The 23,881-nt window shown below is 39.7% G+C and overlaps 1 protein-coding gene across 10 annotated transcripts in view; it reads right to left on the bottom strand.

Annotated features, from left to right (window-relative positions):
• HECW1 (HECT, C2 and WW domain containing E3 ubiquitin protein ligase 1) overlaps positions 1-23,881 on the bottom strand; it is a 267,140-nt gene that overhangs the window by 36,811 nt on the left and 206,448 nt on the right. For all 10 annotated transcript variants that reach the window (XR_007157656.2, XM_048046401.2, XM_048046403.2 and 7 more), the window contains 9 exons: positions 21,353-21,538; positions 20,595-20,729; positions 14,156-14,261; positions 13,856-13,952; positions 11,884-11,967; positions 10,734-10,843; positions 8,403-8,523; positions 6,874-6,987; positions 3,800-3,952 (listed from right to left, as the gene is read on the bottom strand). Coding sequence is in view for 9 of the 10 variants with exons in the window: in XM_048046401.2 (XP_047902358.2) it covers positions 3,800-3,952; positions 6,874-6,987; positions 8,403-8,523; positions 10,734-10,843; positions 11,884-11,967; positions 13,856-13,952; positions 14,156-14,261; positions 20,595-20,729; positions 21,353-21,538 (1,106 nt within the window). In the remaining variant the exon portion in view is untranslated. The remainder of the gene's footprint in view (positions 1-3,799; positions 3,953-6,873; positions 6,988-8,402; positions 8,524-10,733; positions 10,844-11,883; positions 11,968-13,855; positions 13,953-14,155; positions 14,262-20,594; positions 20,730-21,352; positions 21,539-23,881) is intronic.

Raw genomic sequence — 23,881 nt, forward strand, 5'->3', positions numbered from 1 at the left:
CCTGCTAATATTGGGCATCCTGGACACCAGGGCTTCATTGCTGCAGGGAACTGAAAGCAAGTCTGAAATCTTTCAAAGGTTTGTTAGCAGGGAAGAAAGTGATAAGCTAATGTTGCAAGCTATTGGGAGCCATTTGCTCATATGTGAGAACGCAGCATTATGGCAATTAACTAGCTATAGTAGCTGTTCAGCATCTGTACTGAATATTACACCTCTAACTTCATTGGAGGTTGTGATAAAAAAGTTTCACATTCCCCACTATTCTGTCTCCCAGCATATTGTGCAAAACCTGAGAGAGATAATTCAGTGACTCTCCTTATTTCAATTACCCAAAACACCTGACCAAGTGCAAAGACAAGAATATTCTTTCTGGGTTAAACCATGCTCTTTTCACTGGAATAACACATGGCAGCTGCAACCATACTTTGCCCACTCATTTGGAGAAAGGCAAACTACCATTAGTGGGGGGTGTGAACTGTATTTTTGAAGATGTTTTCAAATATTCAGGCAAAGAACTAGACATGTTACCCAGATGAGACAGAATGGCTCATTACCAGCATGGATTAAAAGCAACTCTGTTGACCGTGAACTTCAGGTACATCCTGCAGCATGCAGATAAAAATGTGTAACATCAAACTTCATAGGTCTAGAAAGATTCAACTGTGCCGTTTCAGATACAAGAGGATTTAAAATCATTTTTATGACGTTCGAAAAAGTGTGATATCTTGTATTTTGTATGTTCTGCATGCACATATGTTAACTGCAGGAAAAAGTCTTATTCAATGGAAGCTTGCAGGAAAGGTGTTAAATCTCAGTTTCTCCATAAATGAGAAATATTTTCCAGTCATTACGTCTCTTTTTTACTTGGCACACATACAACTACTCTATGCTTTGATGTGCTCATTTTGGACTCTGAATGTTGTTTGCACAATGAGCAAGGCATGAAATCAGCCATTAACAGGGGCAGAACTGTAACTTTTAGGCCAGGGGAAAAAGAGCAGTGTATTTCTCAGTTCTGCCAGTTCTTCACATCTTTGCATTTCGTTAAACATGTTCTATCTCAAACTCACTACTGTTCACTTAAAAAGTGAAAATGTAAAATAATTTTGAGGAGATTTTTTCTGCTAGCCCTGTTCCTTACTATATCATGTCTTGATAGGTCTTGCAGAACTAATCTGCAGAAAAACACGTCAAGGGTAAATTCAACAAAAATGATGAGCCCCAAAGCCCCAGAAGGCATACAGTTCAAGAAACCTGCAAATATAAAACAATTATGGTTGTGTGATTTTTATGACTGACATCAAACTTCAAGTTTTAAAAAGACTATGAATATTAATTATCTGTGACCTTGAGATTCTCAAAACCAATTCATCCACGCATGTTAACTAATGTCTTATAACAGTTTTCAGAACAGGAAAATAATCTTCATTTCTTGTAGGTTAAAGGGAGAAGGCTCTGCTGGAACCAAATCAACAAGTAAATATGAGAAATAGAAGTTCTAGCACTGACTATGAGGAGAACAAAGCTAGAGAAAGGCTGAGAACTTCAGGAAAAACAAAACAAAACAAAAACAAAAAACATTCCTCATGAACAAATGATGACAAGCAAGTTAGTACAGTGTCCTTAGAAAAGCCTACAAAGCTTTAATGGAAGAATCCTATTCTTTCAGTTTCGAAAAGCTCCGTTCGAATCCTATCTTAGCTGGCTGCCCAGACTTCTGAATACAGTCCTCTAGGGTTACGCACGTATAGCTGAGATCAGTCAACACAGCATAAAAAACTTGGAATGTCTACACATCTACAAGCCAATAATGAAACCTATTGGGTTAATTACAAACTGCTGGTCTTGGCCAGTTGTTTCCTTAACAGGATCAAGAAGCATTACTGAGCACTTACTGGATTGCTTATCTTTCCTTGGGTTCTACAGTCTTAGCCTATTACTCTACTTTATGTACAAACCTTTTTGTTCATAGCTTTTATTACACTCTACAGGCCAAGAGACTTCATTCTCTTTCCTTAAAAAAACAAACCAAAAATATTCAGAGCCCAAATAACATTCAGTGTACAAGTAGCCTGTATAGATGCATGTAGTTGGAGGGATGTGATCCTAACTAACTGCTACTGATTTCTGAGTTAAGTACTAATTGTTATCGAAAATCATATTAGGTGTCTTTTCACTTTTTAATATGCCCAGATTACCTTCAAAATCTGCCTCTTCCATGACAAAATCTCTCAATGGGCAGAACAAAATGGGGGTACAGAACAAACTATATGCTCTTTGCAGTGTAATTTATCACTTCTGTTAAGAAAACTGCAGCTGAACTCTTTCCACAAGGAGACTATTTACAACAGATAAGAGGCAGAACCTATTTCAAATACTGCTGGGATAACATGGTAACACCACTTCTGGGGAAACAGGCCTGAGTCTAGCTTGCTCACAGTGTGGGCAGAATGATCCCTGGTTTGCACCTGCATAAGCGGTCTTGTGCCCTGGAATCAGAACGCATCCTCATAAATACAGCCTCTGAAATCAAAAGTTTATCCATGCTGCCTGTTAAACTGAACAAAGGACAGACTGTATTTCTTCTAGAAAACTGGGAAGCCACTTTATACTGTTTAATCAGTAGGATTGCAGTGGGAGACAGACGAGCTGTAAGAACTATGCCACTCTCTCCTTGCTAATGACAGCAGAGAAACATTCTAATGCAAGGAACACTGTTAGCATAATGCTTCACTGCTGGAAATTATAATATTAAAACAATTCAGACACCATTGCTAGTTCACAACAAATCTTGTCTTCCACTGCAGCTTTAGTAGAAATGATGCTACAACCATTTGGTTATTCTTGATCTTCTGCCCACTGTAAGCTGAAGCAAAGTGGGAACAGTCTACAAGAACAGTGGGACGTGCGTTATTTGCAATTTAAAAGGGGCCTGAACTGCCTTCTATTAAAAACAAAAAAAAGAAAGAAAAAAAAAAGAAAAAAGAATCTCTGAGAGGAGCCAGTGAGATTGGTTAGACAAAGGAAAACATCATAGGAACAAACCCATGTGTCAGTACTTCTCTGACACAATGAAAGACCACAAGGGATCAAGCAACGCCCAGGGCTGGCAGCCCATGCTTCACTGAACCACATCTGAACATATCAAAGGGAAAACAACTCCCAGAGACAGAGAGATCTGGAGGCTGATAGAAAAATGAAGATATCACAATACGCATTCAGAATTTTTGATATAGAACCAATTTGCCTGTTTGCACACATACATGGTAAAGGGAAGAACCTGTTTGCTCTGCTGGCCTTGCCGTACACAAGCAGGGACAGTGTGGGGTAGAAAAGGTGTATCGCTTTCACTGGGCCTTGTTTAAGGCCTGCAGTAGGTACAGAGCAGCAGGGTGGCTCCTGGAGAGCACTCTATAGCTTCCAAGCACAATGCTGCTTGATGTACTGAAAGACTACACATGCTATTCTTAGAAAGGGGCCCAGGAGAGGAGGCCTGGATTAAGGAGAGATCTTCCTCCCCCATCCTTTTCACCTTCACACAGAAGCATGAAAACATCAAGTCCCAAGTAATATGATTAGGACATCTGAGTAACAGTAGCTCATCACAATTCCTTTTTCAGAGCTTGCTGTTGTATTTACACTTACTCCTTTTTTCCTTCTCCCAATCTACTTCCCAGTTCCCGACAGCAGCAATGGTACTGGTATGTAGCCTAGTCTAAACTGACAGCTTTCATGTTTTGCATTTCCATTTCTGCATTGCTCTAAAAGGATTATTGAATTCTGCGTACAATATCCTTACCATTCTAGGTGATTTTCAACAAAGGCAGACATGGGGCTGATCTGTACAGTGTAAGTGTCATTGGCTGAATACTCAAACAGCCCATAATAGGGATTGAAGAGCTCCTGAGACAGAAGGAAGAAGAATTCTCGTGAGGGGCCACTGTAGTCCAGCCTGGAAAGGAGAAAGTAAAAAAGGTAAAATGAGTCTCGTTCCCATTTGAGTGAATTTCCTGTTTTTCTTGTGTACATTGGCTGCTACCACCTACCACTGTGCAATCAAGTGTTTCTAACATGGTATATATCCTCTCCCAAAACTTGATTATAAGCCCTGAACAACTCATGATGCTGAAACGTCACCAACATACTGGTTGTTCAGAGAAGAATCGCGACTTAGACACATACCTTAAGTAGTTTCCTCCACTTTTTTGTCTGTTGTTTCAAGGGTTTAGTAAATTGGAGGTACAGAGCTCAGCCTTGCCTTAGCTGGCAGGCTAGCAGATGGCAAAGACTCTTCTATAACTTTTTAACTCTTTAGTGAGTGGGTTTGAACTGCCTATGAACACCTGGGTTCACAGATCAGACAGCCCAGACAGAAGCAGAAATTGTTCTTACTCCTCTACACTTGAGATGTAACCAAAGATATAATCTAGCCCCAAGGATGCTTTCTTATAGTGTAAAACTATAAGGGCAATACTGAGGAAGACCAAGTCTCAGATGAACTCATTTAAGATGGAATGGGGATCCCTCAGTTGTTCATCCAAGCTCTCCTAATTTCCTAATAGTTTCAAATACATGTGGTACACCTTAAGTTGAGCTTTGTTGTTGCATGATTTTGTGCTGTAGAAAATCAGCATTTCCCCCCCTCCTTTTTTTTTCCAATTCAAATTTTAAATCAATTTGTTTCCAATTATCTCAACTTGAAAAACAAACAAACAAAAAGCTTCATGAATGCATTAATCCCAGCTGTGATGGATTTATTAAAAGCAGGTTGTCCTTTAATAATGGTAGGTAGGTAGGCTTTTCAATCTAAAATAGATCTAAATGCAGCAATATGACCAAAAAGTTTGTAGCCATATATCATGTGTGCCGAAACAGTTTGTGAGGTGGGCGCTATTCCTTCAACTTAACAAATGCCAGCTAAGTGGAAAATTGCAGCTGGGCCAGTATGCTTTCTAATACATTCAAGGTTACGGAAGCATAATCACAAGAATTTGAATGATTGATTTGTGCAACTAGAAAGATGATAAAGGACAGGCAGACCCATCTTCTGTGCTTTATATCTGGAGATTCAGTACTGTTCTCTTTCAGCAGCTTTGGCCCTAGGATCATGTGGGTGAGCCTAAAGCAACAACAGCAAAAGGAGATGGTAATAAGCCCCCTTGAACCACTAGCGCTAACCACGTTATAGATTTGGTTCAATAGACATTAAAACATTGGTCTAAGAGTGCCGATGGCTGGAGAAAAGAACTGCAAACAACACCTGCCTATAATCAAAAACCTCCAAGGAGGGACTAGATATTGCATTTCTGGGCAAAACATTAACTCATCATAAAGCCTTCATAGTTGATTTTCAATGTCATTTTAACTTTGAAACACATGGGAAGCTCTGCCCATACAACATCATGTGGCCATACAGCATCAACTATTCAGTGGGGAGTTGCTATCTTGGAGTCCCTCCAGGAGAACCTATACTAACATTAAACTGCAGAAACCCTGGGGGAGTGTATCTTCAGATGTAAATGAATCAGTGAAGAATGAATGAATTTGCAAATCAAATTGGTTTATGATTTCTCCTGAGGATACTGTGCCACACACAGTAAAAGTTATTAGAGATGTGGGGAAAACATTATGACTTTGGACAGTGTTAGAATACTAGAATACTATTCCAAAAATGCAAACTGAGGTATGCTGCATGTTTATGATTTACTTGCAAGCCAGCGGCAAAAACAGCTGTAAAAGACTACCTCTATTAGATAATATTGAAATCCATGGAGTATAAAAAGTAATAATTAAGAAAACCCCTGATACTGAGGTCTCTGAGTAACTCAAAGAGAGACTGGTGACTTTTATTTTCCACTGGACCTAACATGTCTCCATACAAACTCAGCTCTTCAGAATTCTTCATTTGACATGCCACCTCAGAGCTTACAGTGTCAGCAGCTGCTGGACATGCTGAGAGATGCCCCAGAGCCTTACTGTTTTAGTAACTTTGAAACTGAAATCCTATTCATATTTTTGTCTTTTGTTGTTTGTTTGTTTTTCAAATGAAACCTTATATACAAAACTATTAGAAAATATGATTTCAAGCCTCTGTTATATGGAACACTGGAAACGCGCACAATGTTTTTCTCCATTATAAAAGGATATGGATTAAGCCTTGATTACAATGTAGCTCTTGGGGTGAGATGGGATGGCTTTGAAAGGTTCTGTTTAGATTTAGAAACAAAAAGTCAGTGGCTTGCTTATCATACATACATTGTTCTGGAGTTTGTAGGGCTGGCAGAAAGTCTCCTGAGAACATGCTTTCTCAAGAGATTTCTATTGCTTTCAGCTTCCAACTGGGTGAATTAAACAGTTATGACTAATCTTTTAACAGCATTCATGCTTCGCACTTCAGCCAGAAACAAGAGGTCCACATATGGGCAACAAATGATCATTAGATGGCATGCAAAGCAAAATTTTTTTGAACCAAAACCAGATTCATTTTGAAGAGGAAGAGTAACAAAAGGGGTAAAGGCCTGGTCTGTAATTATAGTTATGAGAGTGCTTCAGTGTGTAACCATGGGCTTTTAGTTCAATTTTGCCTTCCATCTAGTCAAAACATTCATGGCGACAAGGTGACATCAGATTTCACCGCTTAAATTGTCACTTTGAGACATCTAGATGGAAGACGCTGCAGGAAAGTGAAGCATTTTTGCTATTTTGATATTTTAACAAACATTTGAGCTAATTAAGATAGACCATTTGCTCAGAGGTAAAACGAGAACTAAAGTAAAAACAATACGTAACAAGAGGCTCAGCCTTAGTCAACTCTGTAAGTGTTTTGCAACATAACAGCTACTTCAAAACTGAGAGCATTTAGTGGTTCCCTACCCTTCCTCGCCAACAAACGTGACGTAGAGTTTGTTCCGCTGGAGCTCCTTGCGTGAATATGCCATTACCTGGTTGAAGGTGCCTTCCAGCAAGTGATCACGCCGTATAATTAACCTGCAAAGGGAGGCAGAAATAGAGATCTGATGATTCAGTCTGGTGTGAGTCTGTAAGCCTGAAGGTAAACAAGAGCTGGTAAAGAGAGACTCAGTCTCGAAGAAGTCAAATAAAGTTGTGTCCGCTGGTGCACAGCTACTTGACCAGTACGGGTTTTCAGTGAGTTGCTTCATTAAGCTTTCCTGTATGCCTCAAAGGTGAATTTCTTCACAAAGCTGTGATTAGGTTCAAAGTGTTGCTCTACTGCTAACACCCTCTGCTCTCTTTAACACCTCTACACTCAAATTTGGATAGTGGAGGGGGCTGTCAGTTTCCTGTGTATATAAGGTCACAGCATTCTGGGATTGGCCTCAAACACTTCCCGGATTTAATCCAGTGAATGTGCATGGAATTACTGCTTCTGCAGCAGGGTAAACAAAAGGAGTATCAGCCTCTCCTTGTACAACACACCTCTCACTCCCCTGCCAGCCTCTAAAACAACTTAATGAATAGTGCATTTAAACACCATCTGTGTTAAGAAATCTTTCTTGTTCATATGTCATAGACGCTTTAAGACAGACATACTGAAATGTACTTTGTGTATGTCTCGAACCCACTTAGCAGGACACTGAAAGGCATAACCAACAGCAAGGACTCCCAACCTCTGTAAGAATATTTTGATGATGACGTTTGCCTGGAATAAATTGCTTGGTTTCAGGTTTTTTTTCCCCACAACAGATGTGATTTGGTAAGAAGCCAAAGTGATGCATAAATTCAACCAGATGCCCAGGAAATACCTAAGAAACTTATAGTCCTTTAGCCAAGTAGGATGACTCAATCAAGCACAAGAAGGTGCAGAGTTGCAAGCCAACTACTAAGCTGTCTGGGAAGCCAAGTCCACAACCAAGTGACAGAGATCCCCAAAATAGGTGAAGACAGGCAGAAATCTTGCTAGTTCAAATCCAACAGGGCTAACAGCATAACCAACTACTGAAAGTTAAAACTGCATGGGATGGGATAACTTCTATAAGGTCATACTCTGGTCCCAAGTTATATTAATATGTAGATACAAAGGATTTGGAGTTACTATATCATTACAATGAGATAGATGGTAATAATGTCTAGTTAATTACCATGGACATTTGCCTGTATGGATGATTTTCCTACTAGTGAATTATAGGTAATAATACCAACATTCCTGTTAAATAGGTAGGTAAGAGAGTATGAATCTGTAAGACATAAAACTTCCCCAAAAATTTCTTGAAGGTCACTCTTTTGAAGGATACACTCTTATCTGATCCTGATGGTTCACACGTGAAATACAATCTCTGGTGTGTTTCCCACTTCCTATCAGTGTCTTCGTTCATTCATTGATAATGATGAAAGACAATGCTACAACACATTAGACTATTTGACTGACTTGTCATAATACTCACTTAATTTTACCTGGACCTTGCCCATATCCTTTGGCTTCAAGTTTTCGATAGAAATTGCGTAGCTTGGCTTCAAAGTCCCTCCTGTATGGAGAGGGTGCTCTTGCACTTGCTCGCTGCAGTCCTGGTGGGAAAATGAACAGCATTCTGAGATATAAGGGCTTTATATTCTTCCAAATCATGCAGCTGATGTTTCCAGACACAACTCACTAACAACACTTTAGGAACTTTTTACAGGTATATTTAGGGGTTTTGTGCACTCAGTATTAATTTTGGTCTACCTGGTTTTAATGGAGTTTTAAGATCCTACAATTCAGTGATTCTGATGACTTCCAGTGTCTATATCTTCTTCACTAAGAGAACTGTTAAACTGTCCTTGTGTGTGCCTTTGTGTTACCTGAGCCTTTAACTGTCATTGGTCTGAATGGAAATTCAAGTATCAGAAAGGCATGAGAAAGAGTGACATGCGTAACTCCCACTCATGTTCATTGGTATTTAGGTTTTCTTTCCTTTTTGCACTTTTAAGAGATCTCTCTCCTCTGCATAGTATAGGAGATGCCCTTACTTAGCAGGATTAAACCTCTGGAGCTCAAAGCAGTGCTTCTATCTGGAGCCTAGCACCCCAGCCAAACTGGGAATCAGGTTTCCCAGAGTTAATCTGACTGTATATTAAACACTTCCAGCCATCAACACAAAAACCCTTTGTGGCACTGAGAAGGATTTATGTCAGCAAGAAATGCTACATTTTCCTATTATGATTCACATATACAGCAGATTTGCAGCAATTTGGGACCTGTTTTGTTTTGAAATCTGCATTTTCAAAGTGGCTGATTAGTCCTTTTATATGAAGCAGTGCCATGCCATAAAGCGTCAAAGAATGGATCCATGAAATCCCATTTCCCTTTCTCATTAGAGAAGACAATATAAACAAGCTCTTTTATGAGAAATCTGGCAGAAAATCCTCCATATGAAGGCAAAAAAAAACACACAAAAACCACCCCACATTTAGTGGGAGCACAAAGTATCATGATTGCCAGTAGGGAAAGATGTTAGTAATAATCTCTGCTGGTAAAGCAGAAAGGAGTATTTACATGCTGTGTGAAGAGAATCCCTCAGGACACTTCTTTTCTTTTGTTAGATTTTTTGTGCCCCATGACATAAGAGAATGTTTTTTTTCATGGGCTATGGAACCAGTGGCAGAAATAAGCAAGCAGACAGCATGTTTCCAGAAATTATTTGCCCTTCTTGTCTTTTCACCAGAACACATAAAGACCAGTGCAGTTCTGTAAGCCATGCTCTTGCCAAATACTTATATTTTGTCTTGCAGGAGGCTTGTTTATGATCTGTCCTGATGTAGAGGAGAGGAACTGTATTTACAATGCTGTTCAAACTCATTAATGACAACTGGACATTCTGACAAAACAGTTCTTCTGTAGACAAAGGCTGAGCATTTAGCTTCTTCACATTAAAAAAAAAAATAAATCGATCTTTACATAGCCACCTCTCAGATTTGGACATCTCTTGTCCATTAATTTTGTTTGAAACCAGGTAATTTAAATGAATGCTTTAAAATCTCAGCCAAAAATTGATTTCTTCAGATCACATTTCTGTCTATTTCTCTCAAAATGACCACTGGACACAGCTATGCAGCAAGACTGCGGTGGGGGTTGTATATCTTGGCAAAAGGGAGACATTAGCTCCTTGAATTTCTATAGCATAAACAATAACTACAGAGACATACCACAGCTGGAAATAACCTTCTCAGACAGCATGTCGTTCTGGAAAAAATGTTTCCTTTCAAACCTAAGTTAATGGTCTCAATACAGGAGGTCAGACTAGATGATCAAGATGATCCCCTCAGGTCTTAAAATAGATGGGTCTTGAGAAGAGGTGAAGTATTTGGAGCACAAAGTGGAGGTGAGTTAACTTTATAGGAGTACTGGAAATATTGCAATAAACCTTTGATTTGGAAGTTGCTCTTTGCTCCTGTCACATAACATAAATGTGCTTCCATGTGAGAGTTACGCTTGGACTACACTATTCTTTTCCTACCCTAACCCTTCCCAACCATATGAAAAGCAGTAAAATACGTTCCTCCATATGGGAAATTTTTGATCTCTCTGTTCTAAATACTGTTAACATTTCAACAGACATGTAACAGCAATGACAACTGATCCAGAAAAGAAGCAGCTTGGGTCAGATTTGGAATGGGCACTGGAATTTGTAGGTTATGCTGGCTCTCAGTGTGTTCCTTTTCCTCAATCTGTTCCTTCCTATTTATCAGGAGAAATACCACAACTGCAAGATTTTGTATTATTCTCCCCATCCCCTTACCTGGAGAATTTTGGGGTGATGAGCAGGGTGAGCAGCGAGGAGAGAAACTGTAACCAGGATGGAAAGTGGCCTGCAGTGGTATGTAGGACATAATATCTTCTTCAAAAAGGCTGCATGTAAAAAGTGATATAAAGAAGTTTGGTTCACATTCATCACATGAAGGAATGTAAACATGCAGTATATTGCAAGTCTGCTGCAGTTGTAAGTCTGGGAAAATCTCTGAATTGTTGGATTTGTAAAACCACAGGTTTCCCAAATGAAGCATGGTCACCAGCAACAAAGAAGAACACAATAAATTTTATTAGACATTTCATGCTAAGATGGTGCCTCAATTTACTGATAGAATGTCATGATCTGAGACTATGTGGTAAACGTGGACAACTTCTACAATTTAGAACTGAGAAACAAAGACACGCACATCTGTCTTACAGGTTGTTTTTCTTTGGTCATGTGTTTGGTCATGTATACCTCAGCTCTGTGACCGTTCAGGTGAAGCTGATGGGAATAACTTCTCACACTAGGTAGTGCTATGCAGCATACCCAAACCTGCTGGGTAATGCAACATTTTCCATGTAAGCCCAGGAAAATACAAAGAGGTTCTTAACTGTGCTAAACAAAAGCAGTTAGGGCTTAAAGACTAAGCTCCCAAGTCCCAGTAAAAGCAAAGCCTTATCTACATTATCCAAACAACATTCACTGTACCTCAAGGTTTCATTAGTGGGACATAGCCCTGCATATCTGGGCTGCACCACTGTGGTAAAACTAGCAATTTCATGAGCAGTTATATTATTTACTTGTATTTTAAAAGAAAATATTTTATTTTTCCTTTTGAATAAAGGAAATAAGATTTTTTTTCCGTTAAAAGGAAACATATTAACATTTTATCTGCTACTTGATGGTAACAGCTCTATTGATTGAGCTGGCTGGGGATGGAGTTTACTTCACTGATGGAGGCTGCCTTCCAGGAAGTAAGAACTGACTGACATATGTTGGCTGAATTATTTTGGGTGACGATCACCAGCCATGAATCTATTCTAATTATAAATGGCCTAGAAGATTTAATAAATCTTTCCAATTATGCTAAGAAAGAGCCAGCCAACTTCTCTGGTACTGTAAGTAACAATATTAAGTTTTTGAACAAATTGATTACCTCAGCAGAATTACTAAATCTGCATCACAGGACAACTTTTCAAGCCCATGTGTACCCTCTGTCCGAATGTAATGGATCTTCTCCCTGAAAGATAAATATTATTGACAAGTGTAGAAAGGAAAAAAGAAAAGGAAGAAAACATGCCATGATCAAGGCATGAGATACATATAAAATAATTATTCCTTGGTATTTTGCCAGTTCCCGTTTCTCTCTTTACAAAAATAGCAGACATCTTAACTGCCTGGTTCATTCTCTAAACTCACTAACAAAGTTGTAAAAAATAATCTAAATATATCATTCAGTTGCCTGATCTTAAAGCAAGAGAAATTATACCATATGTTACAAAACAGAATAATTCTTAGTTTTCCAAGCTCATGTATAGCATTATAGCTACTGTCAGTGACAGACTTTGTGTTTAAGGCTACAACTAACATATCACCTTTTGTTAACAGAATTTCACGTAATACCACTCGCTTTACTTTTACTTGCCGGTTCTAGCTGGCAAATAGCACTTTAACATGTACTTGATATTGGTTGATAACAGAAGTTACATGGTGCATGTATAGAATCATACATTTTGCTGCTTCAAGTGAATGCTAACAAGGACAGGAAGCATAAGATAGGATCCTATTAACAGATTAGGACCTTGGAAAATACAGAGATATACCCCAATGTGCAAGTGTGTTTCTAAAGCACCGCAGAATCCAAGAATATTTATTGTATTATCAAGTCAAAGGGTTCTACCTCAAGTCAAGGATGTACTTTAGAACCTTGCTGGCTGGGGCTGTAGTTTTGCAGATTCAAGCCCTGTAAAAGATGGACATTTGTCTCCTAGGAGTTTACTTAAGGTCTGCTATATGAGCATTAGATGGTAGCTTGGGATTAATCCTAACCTAAGCTATAATCAAAGCAATGACCTGGAGGCAAAGGGCTCGATATCCTGTTACAAATCTCATTACGCACTGGCTAAGCTGTCTAGTCCCTATCGCTAGTCAATTTTGTTCTCTGCTCAAAAGGAGATAAAAGCATCATCTGTTCTCTGAGAAATGAGAATTCAAATTACAGCTGAGGAGAAAAACAGTCTGGAATAATTTGATGGTGAAGATAAAAATTTCTTAGTTACAGAAATGTACATCTTGAATACAGGCAGCAGTTTTCATTTTCTCTTCTTTTTATTTGCATGTACTAATTTTTCCAGGAAGCAAGCCTAATCCTTACACCCAAAGAACCTTTGTCTGGCCCTCATGTGTAAATAACAAGTCAAGAGGGCTATCTGCAGAAACTGCACTGCAGGATCTTGAAGGCTTTTCTGTTGCTCCTCCTTCCCTTTTTTACCGGCCCCCAGCTGCACTTTTTACTGCACAGGGCAAACTAAACCCTTGGGCCAAACTCTTAGCTGGTGCACAACGGCATTGCTGAGACTAACATCAACTCAGGTTCTAGGCCAAAACAATTAATTTAACCTTTGGAATTAGAACAAATTTTAAATCATATTGGCTTTGGTTATGGTCTTTTTTTTTTTTTTTTTTTTTTTTAACACCTAGTAGAAAAGGAATGGACATAAGAAAAAGAACGTTATAATTTAATTACTTTGGAAAGGACTACCATTAAGTCATGAGAATAAAGACAGGAGTATAATCTACTTCACAACGTTCCTATTTCTTCATAAAATCTAGGGTGACTATGTCCATGGCATGTGTGTAGATCCAAACACAAGGTAAAATCCTGGTTCTGCTGAAGTTAATGGGGTTTTGCTGCTCAATTCCATCAAAACATTATTTTAACCCTATCTTCTGAAAAGCAAGGTGATTAACCGTAGGTGAAGACAGTTTTTGCTATTCAATAACATTTACTGACAGGTCTGCATAGGACTTAAGTTCATCTTTTTTACTACAGTTACCAGAATTTGCTTTTTACACTACAAGAAATCATTTCTGGAACTCGGCGTCAGCAGTCTGGAACAAAGCAGTACCTGAGTGCATGGTTTCTGGCCAAGCTGGGCTGACGCTCCTGCAGCATCTCAAAAATGTTGGGTTGGCGTAGAAATGCAACAATCTTGTCATTGTAAGCTGGAAAAGCAAAAAAGTGATACAGAGGCTTTATTTAGCACTGTGGGGGCCTTCTGGACGTCACTGTGACTATGTAGGGGCACGCTGACTGCACTGCTAATTGAGGCACAGGACAACGTGAAGCATTGCATGTGGTTGATGAGTAGATCTAAAAAGTATCTTTGTGAGCACTGCTTTGAAAAGAAAAGGAAAACTTGGCTTACCCAGAGGTAATGTCTCATGATGATGCTGGTTTCGAATAGCTGTTACAAGACTATTGCCTGGTCTGGCCAACAGAGTAACTCCTCTGTTCCGAGAGACTTCAGAGGCCTACAACAATGGAAGAAAGGGAAAGAATGGGCAAACTGGCAGTTGGCAGCACATCAGTCGGTAAGAATGATTCTGATCTTGTTTTTTTTTTTTTTTTTTTCGAATGGCCCATGATGCTGACTGACTAAAGGACAGAAAGTTTGCATGAAAATTATAGCTTTACACTTCAGCCAGCTGAAGAGTCAAGTAATGATGTGTTCCTCATACCTAGGTAGAGCACAGGTCAAAGAAGGGCCATATCATCCTAAAGGAGGGCTGCCTAACTTGCATGACCAGAAATAAATGTTGAATCCTATATACTGAATAAAGAACATAATCTGAAAAGTAGATAAAAGGAGAAGTAAAGAGGAAATTTATCACCATTACTTAATTAAGACACTTAATTTGAAGAATAACACTGTCCTAAATACACTACCTAGAGGAGGGATTCATGTCAAGAAGGCAGATACAGTAGAAGGTGGGAAAACACCTAGATATAAGGATACAAGACAAACAATGAGGTCTGGCAATGTCTTCAGTAAATCATTGTTTTCTGGGTAACTGCATGCGGGCTTGGGCAAACTGAAGGGAACCCACCCCTCACACATGTGTGTTCCTCCAGAATATGGCCTCAGGGAAGCCAACAGAGAAGCACCACTACAAAATTGGTGCAAACACACCCTATATGAGGACAAGATGTGCACGAATTCCAACTGCCATTCTACTGGGCAGATGGTGGCTTCCTCCTCATGGCACAAATTGTAGTACTTGGCAACCAGTTCAGGAAGAAATTGCCCCAACTCCAATATTTTAAATGCTTAGCTCTGCATCCAAGCAAATAGTGCCAATCCATTTTCAGTGCTATGGCCAAATGCCAAGTCTTCCAACTGGATACAAATGAAAATTGAGAAGCTAAATGTGACTGGCAAGTTGCCTTTGGAGCACATAAAGCATAAGAAGTTTATGTGTAACAAGATGCCAGTGAATGCACTTGATACGCATCAATACGCAGGTTAAACAATGAAAAATCTTAATGATGCTAATTAAATGTACTCTAATTGAAAACACAAAACTTGTGAAAGTGCATGGTGAACATTTTGCTCTATGATTCAGTTATGATTTTGCTTGTACCCATTTTATATTGTTATACATCTGCTGACTACAGAGAGTTATCCCAGTATCAGGGAGAACAGTCAAGCCTGCAGTACTTAATGGACCGATGTGCTAATCTTGGTCCAATCCTTCTCACCTTTAAAAACAGGCAATTTATGACTGAACTTTCAGGCAGGTCATACACAATGTACTAACTGCAACAGCAATGAATGCCACTGGGATTGATGCAATTTAAGCAGCATATACATTTTTGTCAAAAGCTGCATAAATGTAATGAAAGCGTTGGCTGTGAAAATAGTGTCTCCTCTCCAACCCTGTTAAGGAACAGCTTTGAGGTGTACTCTCTCTGCTCTCACTGGCTTGCACTCTAAGTCTTGTCCTAAAGCCATTATAAGACACAAGGCCCTCTGTTCTGGGCTAAATCTCACCTTCTCCCTTTGTCTCCTTACACCCCCATGGGCCAGCTGACACTGCAAATTTAGCTCAAGCAGCTTTCGCCTTGTCACCCAGGCATCCACACTGACAGGAACCATGTGCTCTTCACGGCATTCACTCTTTGCTATGGAAGAAGGAGGAGGTGTAGGAACAAGGGGTCCCCTATAAACCATTGCCACAGTGGGCATGGAGCCTTTCCGGGCACAGCTGTTCCTGGGCTGTCTTTGGCAGCGTAGTGAGGGCCACACTCTGGCCTGCCCTGTGGTCAGCTGTTAGCAAGGATGTGCAAGCAAGGATGTGCAGGATGTGTTAGCAAGGATATGCAGGACGACTGCACATCCTAAGGTATCACATTGTGCTCAGCTTCTCCACTTTCATGGAGCTCCAGAGGTCAGGCGAGGAGGCCTCTCCCCAGGCCCTTGTAGAATCAGCTTGTGTGTGAGGGCTGACAGGGGGTGAGCCTGTTTTTAAGGGTGATCTCTGACTCATGTGTGACAAATAGAAATCCTGCACCCCTGTTGCTACACCCAGATATACTGACTAGAAGGTAGGAAGGGGGGAAGGGAGGGATAACAGAGGTATTAAACCCTTGTCTCCCACAAAAATGAGCACGCTTGACACATGACGACTGCAGAGTACTTCTGCCCAGCTTGGGGCTGAATCCTCCCCTTGCTCATGTAAACTAGTTTTTTTGTTTTGTTTTGTTTTCTTTTGTTTTCTTTTGGCCAGCCTACCAGTGCTGTCAGTTTGTGTGTCTGAAGACATTCTCCTGAAGCAGGAATTTTGAAAGGAAATGTGGCTAGAGCTCACGAAGGAAAACCTCCACTCCCCGCTTCCATTTCCTACTCCGGTTTAACAGTTAAAGTTGACTGGATTGTAAGAACCCAGTTCTGTACGCACCTGAACAGAATAAATTGTGTGGTGCTGTACTTCTCTTCATCACCATCATTAGATGTTGCTAATGCTACGTTTGGATCCTAGTCTTTGCACATTTACAACTCTGAACAATTTTTCTCTGGCAAAACAACTGGAAAATTCCCAGCCGTCTATTTACTATTTACCTTCCATTTTGCTAATACTCCTCTTTCTAATCTTTTAGCTAATACAGTACAATTGACTGCTTCAATTCAGTGTTTAATTACAAACGCCTTGCCTGTCCTGACTTTCTAATTGAATCATTTAATTTAGATTAGCACAGTATTCTTGTATTAAAAAAAAAAAAAAAAAAAAAAAAGAGTGACCCCTCTAATGACTTAGTGACCTGGTTCACCTAGTGCAGGGTGATCTGACAGATTTATAGACACAGTTTAACAGCTTAGCATTGATTCTGGGATGTTGCGACTGGAGTGGGGAGTCCAAACCTACCACAGGAGCCTTCCAATGATAAAATACTGTTTCCCAGATTTTATATCACTGCTGGATTTGAGAGGCTCCTGCATATTTGAGTCCTTCCACTTGCTTTCTGTGGTTTGGGTCAGTAAAGAGATTTATATACTGCTACATCCTCATACATCTTGTCTTTCCTACTAATCAGAAACTCTTGATGCTCAGTTATGGATACCTGCTTCTTTCTTTTTTGTCTTTAAAATGTTTACCCTTTCATCGTACTTTGTGACTTCCATTGGAGAAGGAAAGTCCCTGAGAGTGAGTGGAAGGTTTTTTTCAAAAATCAGGTAACCAAAAGTAGCATCAACTTTCCTTTCTAAAATATTGATTCCCTTAAAAAAGTAGCATTTTTGTCCATAACATATTATGCCATTTAATATCAAGAATCTACACAGGTGGACATTAAAAGCGTTTACAGAGGTAATTAATTTAGGAGAATACTTCAACATAGAGAAAAGCATAAACACTACAGAATAATTTATGAAGTAGATGCTTTCCTGGAAGAGGGAAATGGGGTATTATTATACACATAATTTTTCTAATTAAAACAAAACAAAACAAAACAAAAAACAACTACAGCCGACCCACCACATACCGATTAAGTTAAAAAGACAGTTTGAATCTCTGCTTGACCTGTTAATAGTTGGATAAACTTTGAATAAGAGGACTTGGAAAACAACAGCTAGCCTTCTACAGCAAAGCTGTGCGATTGTTATCTCCGTTCTTTACTGAGAATAGATTTTAAATGCCATAAAGCAAAGAAAACTGACATATTTGAGGAAACTTATTTGCATGTTTTAATTTCATGAAGCAGTCTTAAAACTATATATGAAATACTAAAACTGAATTCTTTAGTAGTGATGCAAGGTATTCTATTTACTATATTGACTAGGCAAGATTAGTCACAAGGATTTATAGGATTCATGGATGTCATGGAAGGCAGAGCAGGTGATCACCATTTGTTACTTGATCGCAACAACCTACCTATTGCACTATACCTAGACAAGGAGATCAAGAACATGATGGTTAGACAAAACTGACTTTTGCATGGAATATATCCTCCAGAAAAGGACTATGTTTTGGCCTGAAATTATGAAGAAATGGGGACACAATAACCATGTAAATCATTAGTTCCTATGGTTAACTCTTCTCACTGTGTTTAAATAATCTTGCCTTATTTCAGTTGAATTCGTTTGATTTTACTTCCAACACTTAGTTTTTGCAATGCCTGTTCTCTGCTGAATAAAATAATCCTTTACTTCTATTCACTTTCTAAGAATTCCAGACATTGCATTTTCTTTTTGTCTGCTGCTGAGCACTGAGACCATAATTTCTTAGACCTGTAATCATTTCTTCATGATGATTCAGTTCAAAGCCATTGCTGATTGTGTGAACCTGGGTTATTTCTTTTTTCCACTTTGGGCTAATATGCCTATGATTTTTATCTGCTATTTCCTCAGCTGATCACTCAGTGTCACAAAGTCCCTGGGAGGTCCACACAAACACTCTGATGACCCGTTTTGGCACTTGGGCAGGATGTCAGTTGTGTGTGTGCAAAGACAGGGAGGAAAGTTTTGCCTTTCGTTGTCCTAGCTCTTTTCTATGCCCTCTCTGGCACCCACAAGAAATCTGAAGCTGCACCACTCTGCTCTTCGTCATGCTCACTTGGCATCTGTGCATAATATTCAAGACTGGTGGTCACCTTTGTTGGTCCTTCATACCACCCTGGTGACAGATTCCAGAGGCCACACCACCTGCTCAACAAAGAAACCAACTGGAGCGCAGACAGCTGACACATGGCCAGGACAAAGCCCCATTTGTGTCCCGACAGACATGATTTATATTTATATACAGACATCTAAATATACTTGGAAGAAATGGAATGGAACATGCATTTCTTGATAAATGGGACAAGTTGCAAAGGGTTGAATCTTTTCCTTGTAAACGGTGGGCTTTCGGGCACTGATCCAAAGTCCTTGGAAACCAATGGGAGTGCTTCCAGTGGAAGGGCTGATACTCCCAAAGGGGAAGCTACTGGCTGTGACAAAGGTGCATAAGTGCCATGGAACCTGGGCCACCAAGACAGGGAGAGGAGGGTGCCAACACTGATGGCTGCATAGACGGAAGGCCCTGTGTCATTGGTTGATCATGCCAAACCAGTGGCCTTGATGAACAGTTTACAGTTTCCCCAGAGAATGTCATTGCTAAGACATATTTAAGTCTTTTCACTCCCTTCTCTGTACATGACATTTTGGGTTTACTGCAAATTGTTTTTGCCAGCTTTGCCAGCACTTGCAGAACCAAGTGTATTTCTTGTGCTAGGTTGGCTGAGTTGCTCAGCAGTGTTTCTGTCCTTGACTGGGTGAATTTGTAAGGAAGCCCCAGGCAAACATGGGCCCAAATATGAATCATCATGTGGGTGACTTTCACATTCATATCACTTGAATCAGTCACAATAAAAACACTAAACTGCAGGCTGCTGACGGACAGAAGTTGCTAAGTTGGGGAGAAGATATAACTGAAAGAAACACTGATACACTTCTATCTTCAGAAAATATTTTACTGTATTTACTGCAAATGGAAAAAAAAATCATCAAAGCTACTTATGCATGGCCTGCCCTTGGTCCTGAAGTACTGACCTCACACCCTAACCAGCTCCTGATACCAAGCCCCTTTGGCAGTTGGAGGTGTTCAGAGTGGTCTGGCTGCAACAAATTTCGATGTTAATTTCACAAGCATTTCTCATAATGATTTTCTGGAAGAGGAGGATTCTTTGGCCACAATTCATAACTACTCCCATTCAGCTCTGATCTTTACAAAGCTTCAACTGTATGAAGAATCTGATTGCCAGTACTCTTTCCTCCTTAACACTACAATCCCAAACAAAAAGGATTTATGCTTCTATCATCCTCCCATACTTCTCAGTGACAAAAATCATCCCCATGAAACATATGAAAGATTCTTTAGTATGATTTGAAGGCTAGGGAAGCAAACCTCACCATGCATTACTACACCTGCTAGGGAGTATATCTCTTCAGAGCACAGTGTCACAGTGGGGAATGAAGGAAAAAACGAAGCTGTTGAAGTATCAAGCTATACAAATAATGAATGGTTTGCCTTTACTAAAGCACAGCTAGCATGTCAAACATGGATTCTTCTCTTAAAATCTGGTTTGATATCATTTCACTTTAGTTATTTAGTTTTACTTGTTTATCATTTTACTCTGAAAATGGTCAAAATATAAAACTTCATTACCAGCAAGCACTTACATAAACCCTTCAGAAATAAAAGATCCCTCACTTCCTTTGGAAGATAAAAATCCACAAGAACATCTGTTCAAACACATTTTAAGTAAGAAGTGTTTTTAATTCTACAGAAGATTGCTGTCAAAAGGAACTGTATTGATACTAGCACTGTTACCTCTCCAGCACTGTAGCTACGAAGTCGCTGAAGATGTTGCCTGTGAGTCAGGTGATTAGGGAGACGACCATTCTGCAGTGGGATCCTGGGATCTATGAAAGTGGTAGCACGGCTGTTGTGGTCAACGAAGAAAGACTGAAACACAGGAACGATATACAGTGGTTATTTTTGTAAGAAGAAAACCAACACTGACAGTATTACGGGATCATAAAGTGAAAATCGCTGGCAACTGTGTGTCAGAAATCACCTGCTAAGGATGTCCATGGATGGTATCTGCAAATGACAAGACTTTCTCAGCCTAAGCTAGAACAGCTCTTGGGAAATGCCTAAAGCTACATAGCTCAAAAACACATGTAACGTCCATGAGGTAAACGAGGCAGAAGAGAACAGAATTACCAGGGAACACTTCTTTAACCTTCTGGGTAGTTCCAGAAGTCACACAGCAAAGTTTAATGGAGGCAGACACTAAGCCAAATTTTGCAGTCATGACAGATCTAAGCTCTAGGTGAAACGTTTTTGTTAATCCAGTGCTGCCTTGGCTATGGAGTGATATTCCACAGAAGGCTAGAGGGTCACTGCTATGCTCTGAAGTGTTTGTTCCTGAAGCTTTTTTCTGCTTTTAAAATAACTCTGCTTGCTGCAAGTATTGTTTAAACCAAACCTTCACCAGTTTTGAGTCAAGAAAGAAAGGACCTCCAGTGACGTTGTAGGCTGGTGTGCTGTGTTAAGCAAGTGATTAGTTTTGTTGGCACACTTACCTTGCCCTGCTGGTCAGTTTTTATCTCCCAGCCACGAGGAAGTTCTAGTCGGGTGTCAGCAAACATGTTTATAAAATTGACCAGGTCTCTGTTGTGCTGATAGCGCTCAAAATTACGAGCATCTCTACGGATCTTCAGAATCATATGCTTCAAGCAGGTACTGTTAGTAAAGACTCGATAGGCACTCTATGAGATGGAAAACAAAAGTGAGAAAAAGCAATTCTGATATCAAAACAACAGCTATTTCATGGGACATATGCCCAAAGAACTGAAACATATACTGTTAAAGTCAAGAACAATTTTCATCTCATCGCATTGATTTGAATGACTATTTTACACAAACATCTAAAAGTAAGAAACATCCCACACACTATGCACAGCTAGCCTGTGCATAGGCTGCCTCCTAAAGCACTCCCAAACCAGTCAGCTAAAACACCACCCACTCAAGATGCACGCAGTTGTGCCTATTTCAGGGCTTTCACAGTCCAACAGAAAGCCTGTTTTTGTGACTGGATGATCCCAGAAAGATGCAAAGAGAGCTGTGAACATACATTTATGGTATAATTCAAATCAAGATGTTTGTGATAGAACTCATCAACTGAAGAGGATTGCATTACAGATGTCTACAGCTGAGCTTGTTACCTTATTTACGGTCACTTTATAGCCACAGGACAGAAACAGACACATTCAATTGTCTATTTTTGGAAGATAATGAATCGCTTCCTGGAACTGAGTATTTGTTTCTGCACCGACTAAAAAGCATGTCAGATGGAGATGTTTTCCTGAGTGAGATGAACACTACCCCTGAGGCAGGTATTTGTATCTCACCATGGACATTAAACACATCTCTTAGGGGAGCATCCATTCATTAATGTTGATCTGGCCGCAGAATAGGAGCCAAAGTGGACTGTATTTGTTGCCACAGGATATTCAACAATACAGTACCACAAAATACATGTGCAGTGTCAACACTTTTTCTCAGGCTACTCCTGGATATTTTACTTCAGGGAGAAAGCTCAAGGCAGGGAAACTACAGCAATCTGCATGCCCTCTGAGCATTTCACTAAAGAGAAAATGAGTGTGCTGGTCCTATTGGTCAGCGCAAAGGACTGAATTACTCGCTGAAGCTTTTGTTATACTACACAAAGTACTTTCTGCTGTCCTGGTCTTCTTGAGCAATAAAGGGTCATTGGAGGATATGTGCCTCCAGTGAAGTGAGCCCCAGTGTTTGTATCTGAAATCTGCCCAGAGAATCTGACCCAACAGCTTTCAATTCTCAATTTCTGTGTACTTTTAATGCATTTTAACCACTACAATGCAATAAAACATTTACAAGTATTATTTTTATCATGTAAGGATTTGTCGTTGTGGTAGTGTTGAGAAGGGAATACACGTCTTGCAGCTCAGGGTCCCTAATTATGGTAAAACATTGGTGTATGTTGTGAAATCACAGAGATATGATCTCTGCCCTGAAGATATGACCTGGTTATAACCCAGGAAAGCTTCATGATTGCAAGTTGCTGAGTTCACAGCCTGCTCCATGACAGAAGTTATATTTTGATCTGATGTTTGATCAATAACTGAATATCTCTGAGCTGCACTAGGGAAACAAAAAATGTAATGTAGTTTTATCCCTCCACGGAAATTAAATACCTGCAAAATGAAAGCTTTTCCCTTTTAATTCTAACTGCTGGATAACATTTTCCAATCCCAACTTCATTGGTATAATTAATAGCTTGAAATTTTAATAGGGGTGTGTGGTTAAAATATAACAACCGTGTTAAACCAAAAGTTACGTGGGCCATTATTTCTGTGCAAGTGGAATCTGTATGACTATTTGACAGATGTTTCACCAGATTGTTATGGCTCCCATATTAGAGACAATTTTATAAGCTCAAACTGAAGGCCTCTCTTTACTTTTTTTATTTCAGTGAGAAATGAAGTTGGGACCTAATCTCGTGAGCTATTCCTTGTACCACTATAGATTCATTTGTTCCTTTTGCAAACAACGCCAAAGGAAAATGATACAGCTTCCAGCTATAAATCATCATATATCATCCTGTCAATGGAAGAAATTATGTGCACTCCATAGCATAGTTCAGGCAATTTTAGATGAGTTAATATATCCCTTCCTCTGCAGGATGCAATAATCTCAGGGGCAATAAACTTTGCCAGAGACTTGGAAATGGACAGCTGGCTTCAGCACAACAAGTACAACATCCAGAACAGGACATTTGTCATTAGCTAAAGACCTGTGCAGAGACAACTCGTAAAGTGCTTTATTTTCTTTTGCTGTCAAAAAGAAAGGCCATCCCTACCCAAAACCGGAAGACTTTCCAAATATTTGGAAGTTGTGTGGTTGTCTAGTTGAACCTACATTCAAGACAGGCAAACTAGGACTGGAACCTGATAACTACACATCCCTGTGAGATTTCCCTATCATCTGCTTCCTCCTGGTTGACCTACCATTAAACTTTTTCCATTCCACATCAGGTTTGCAACAAAATATACAGACTTATTGCATTAATT

This window comes from Anser cygnoides, chromosome 2, assembly GCF_040182565.1.
Source record: "Anser cygnoides isolate HZ-2024a breed goose chromosome 2, Taihu_goose_T2T_genome, whole genome shotgun sequence".
Taxonomy (NCBI): domain Eukaryota; kingdom Metazoa; phylum Chordata; class Aves; order Anseriformes; family Anatidae; genus Anser; species Anser cygnoides.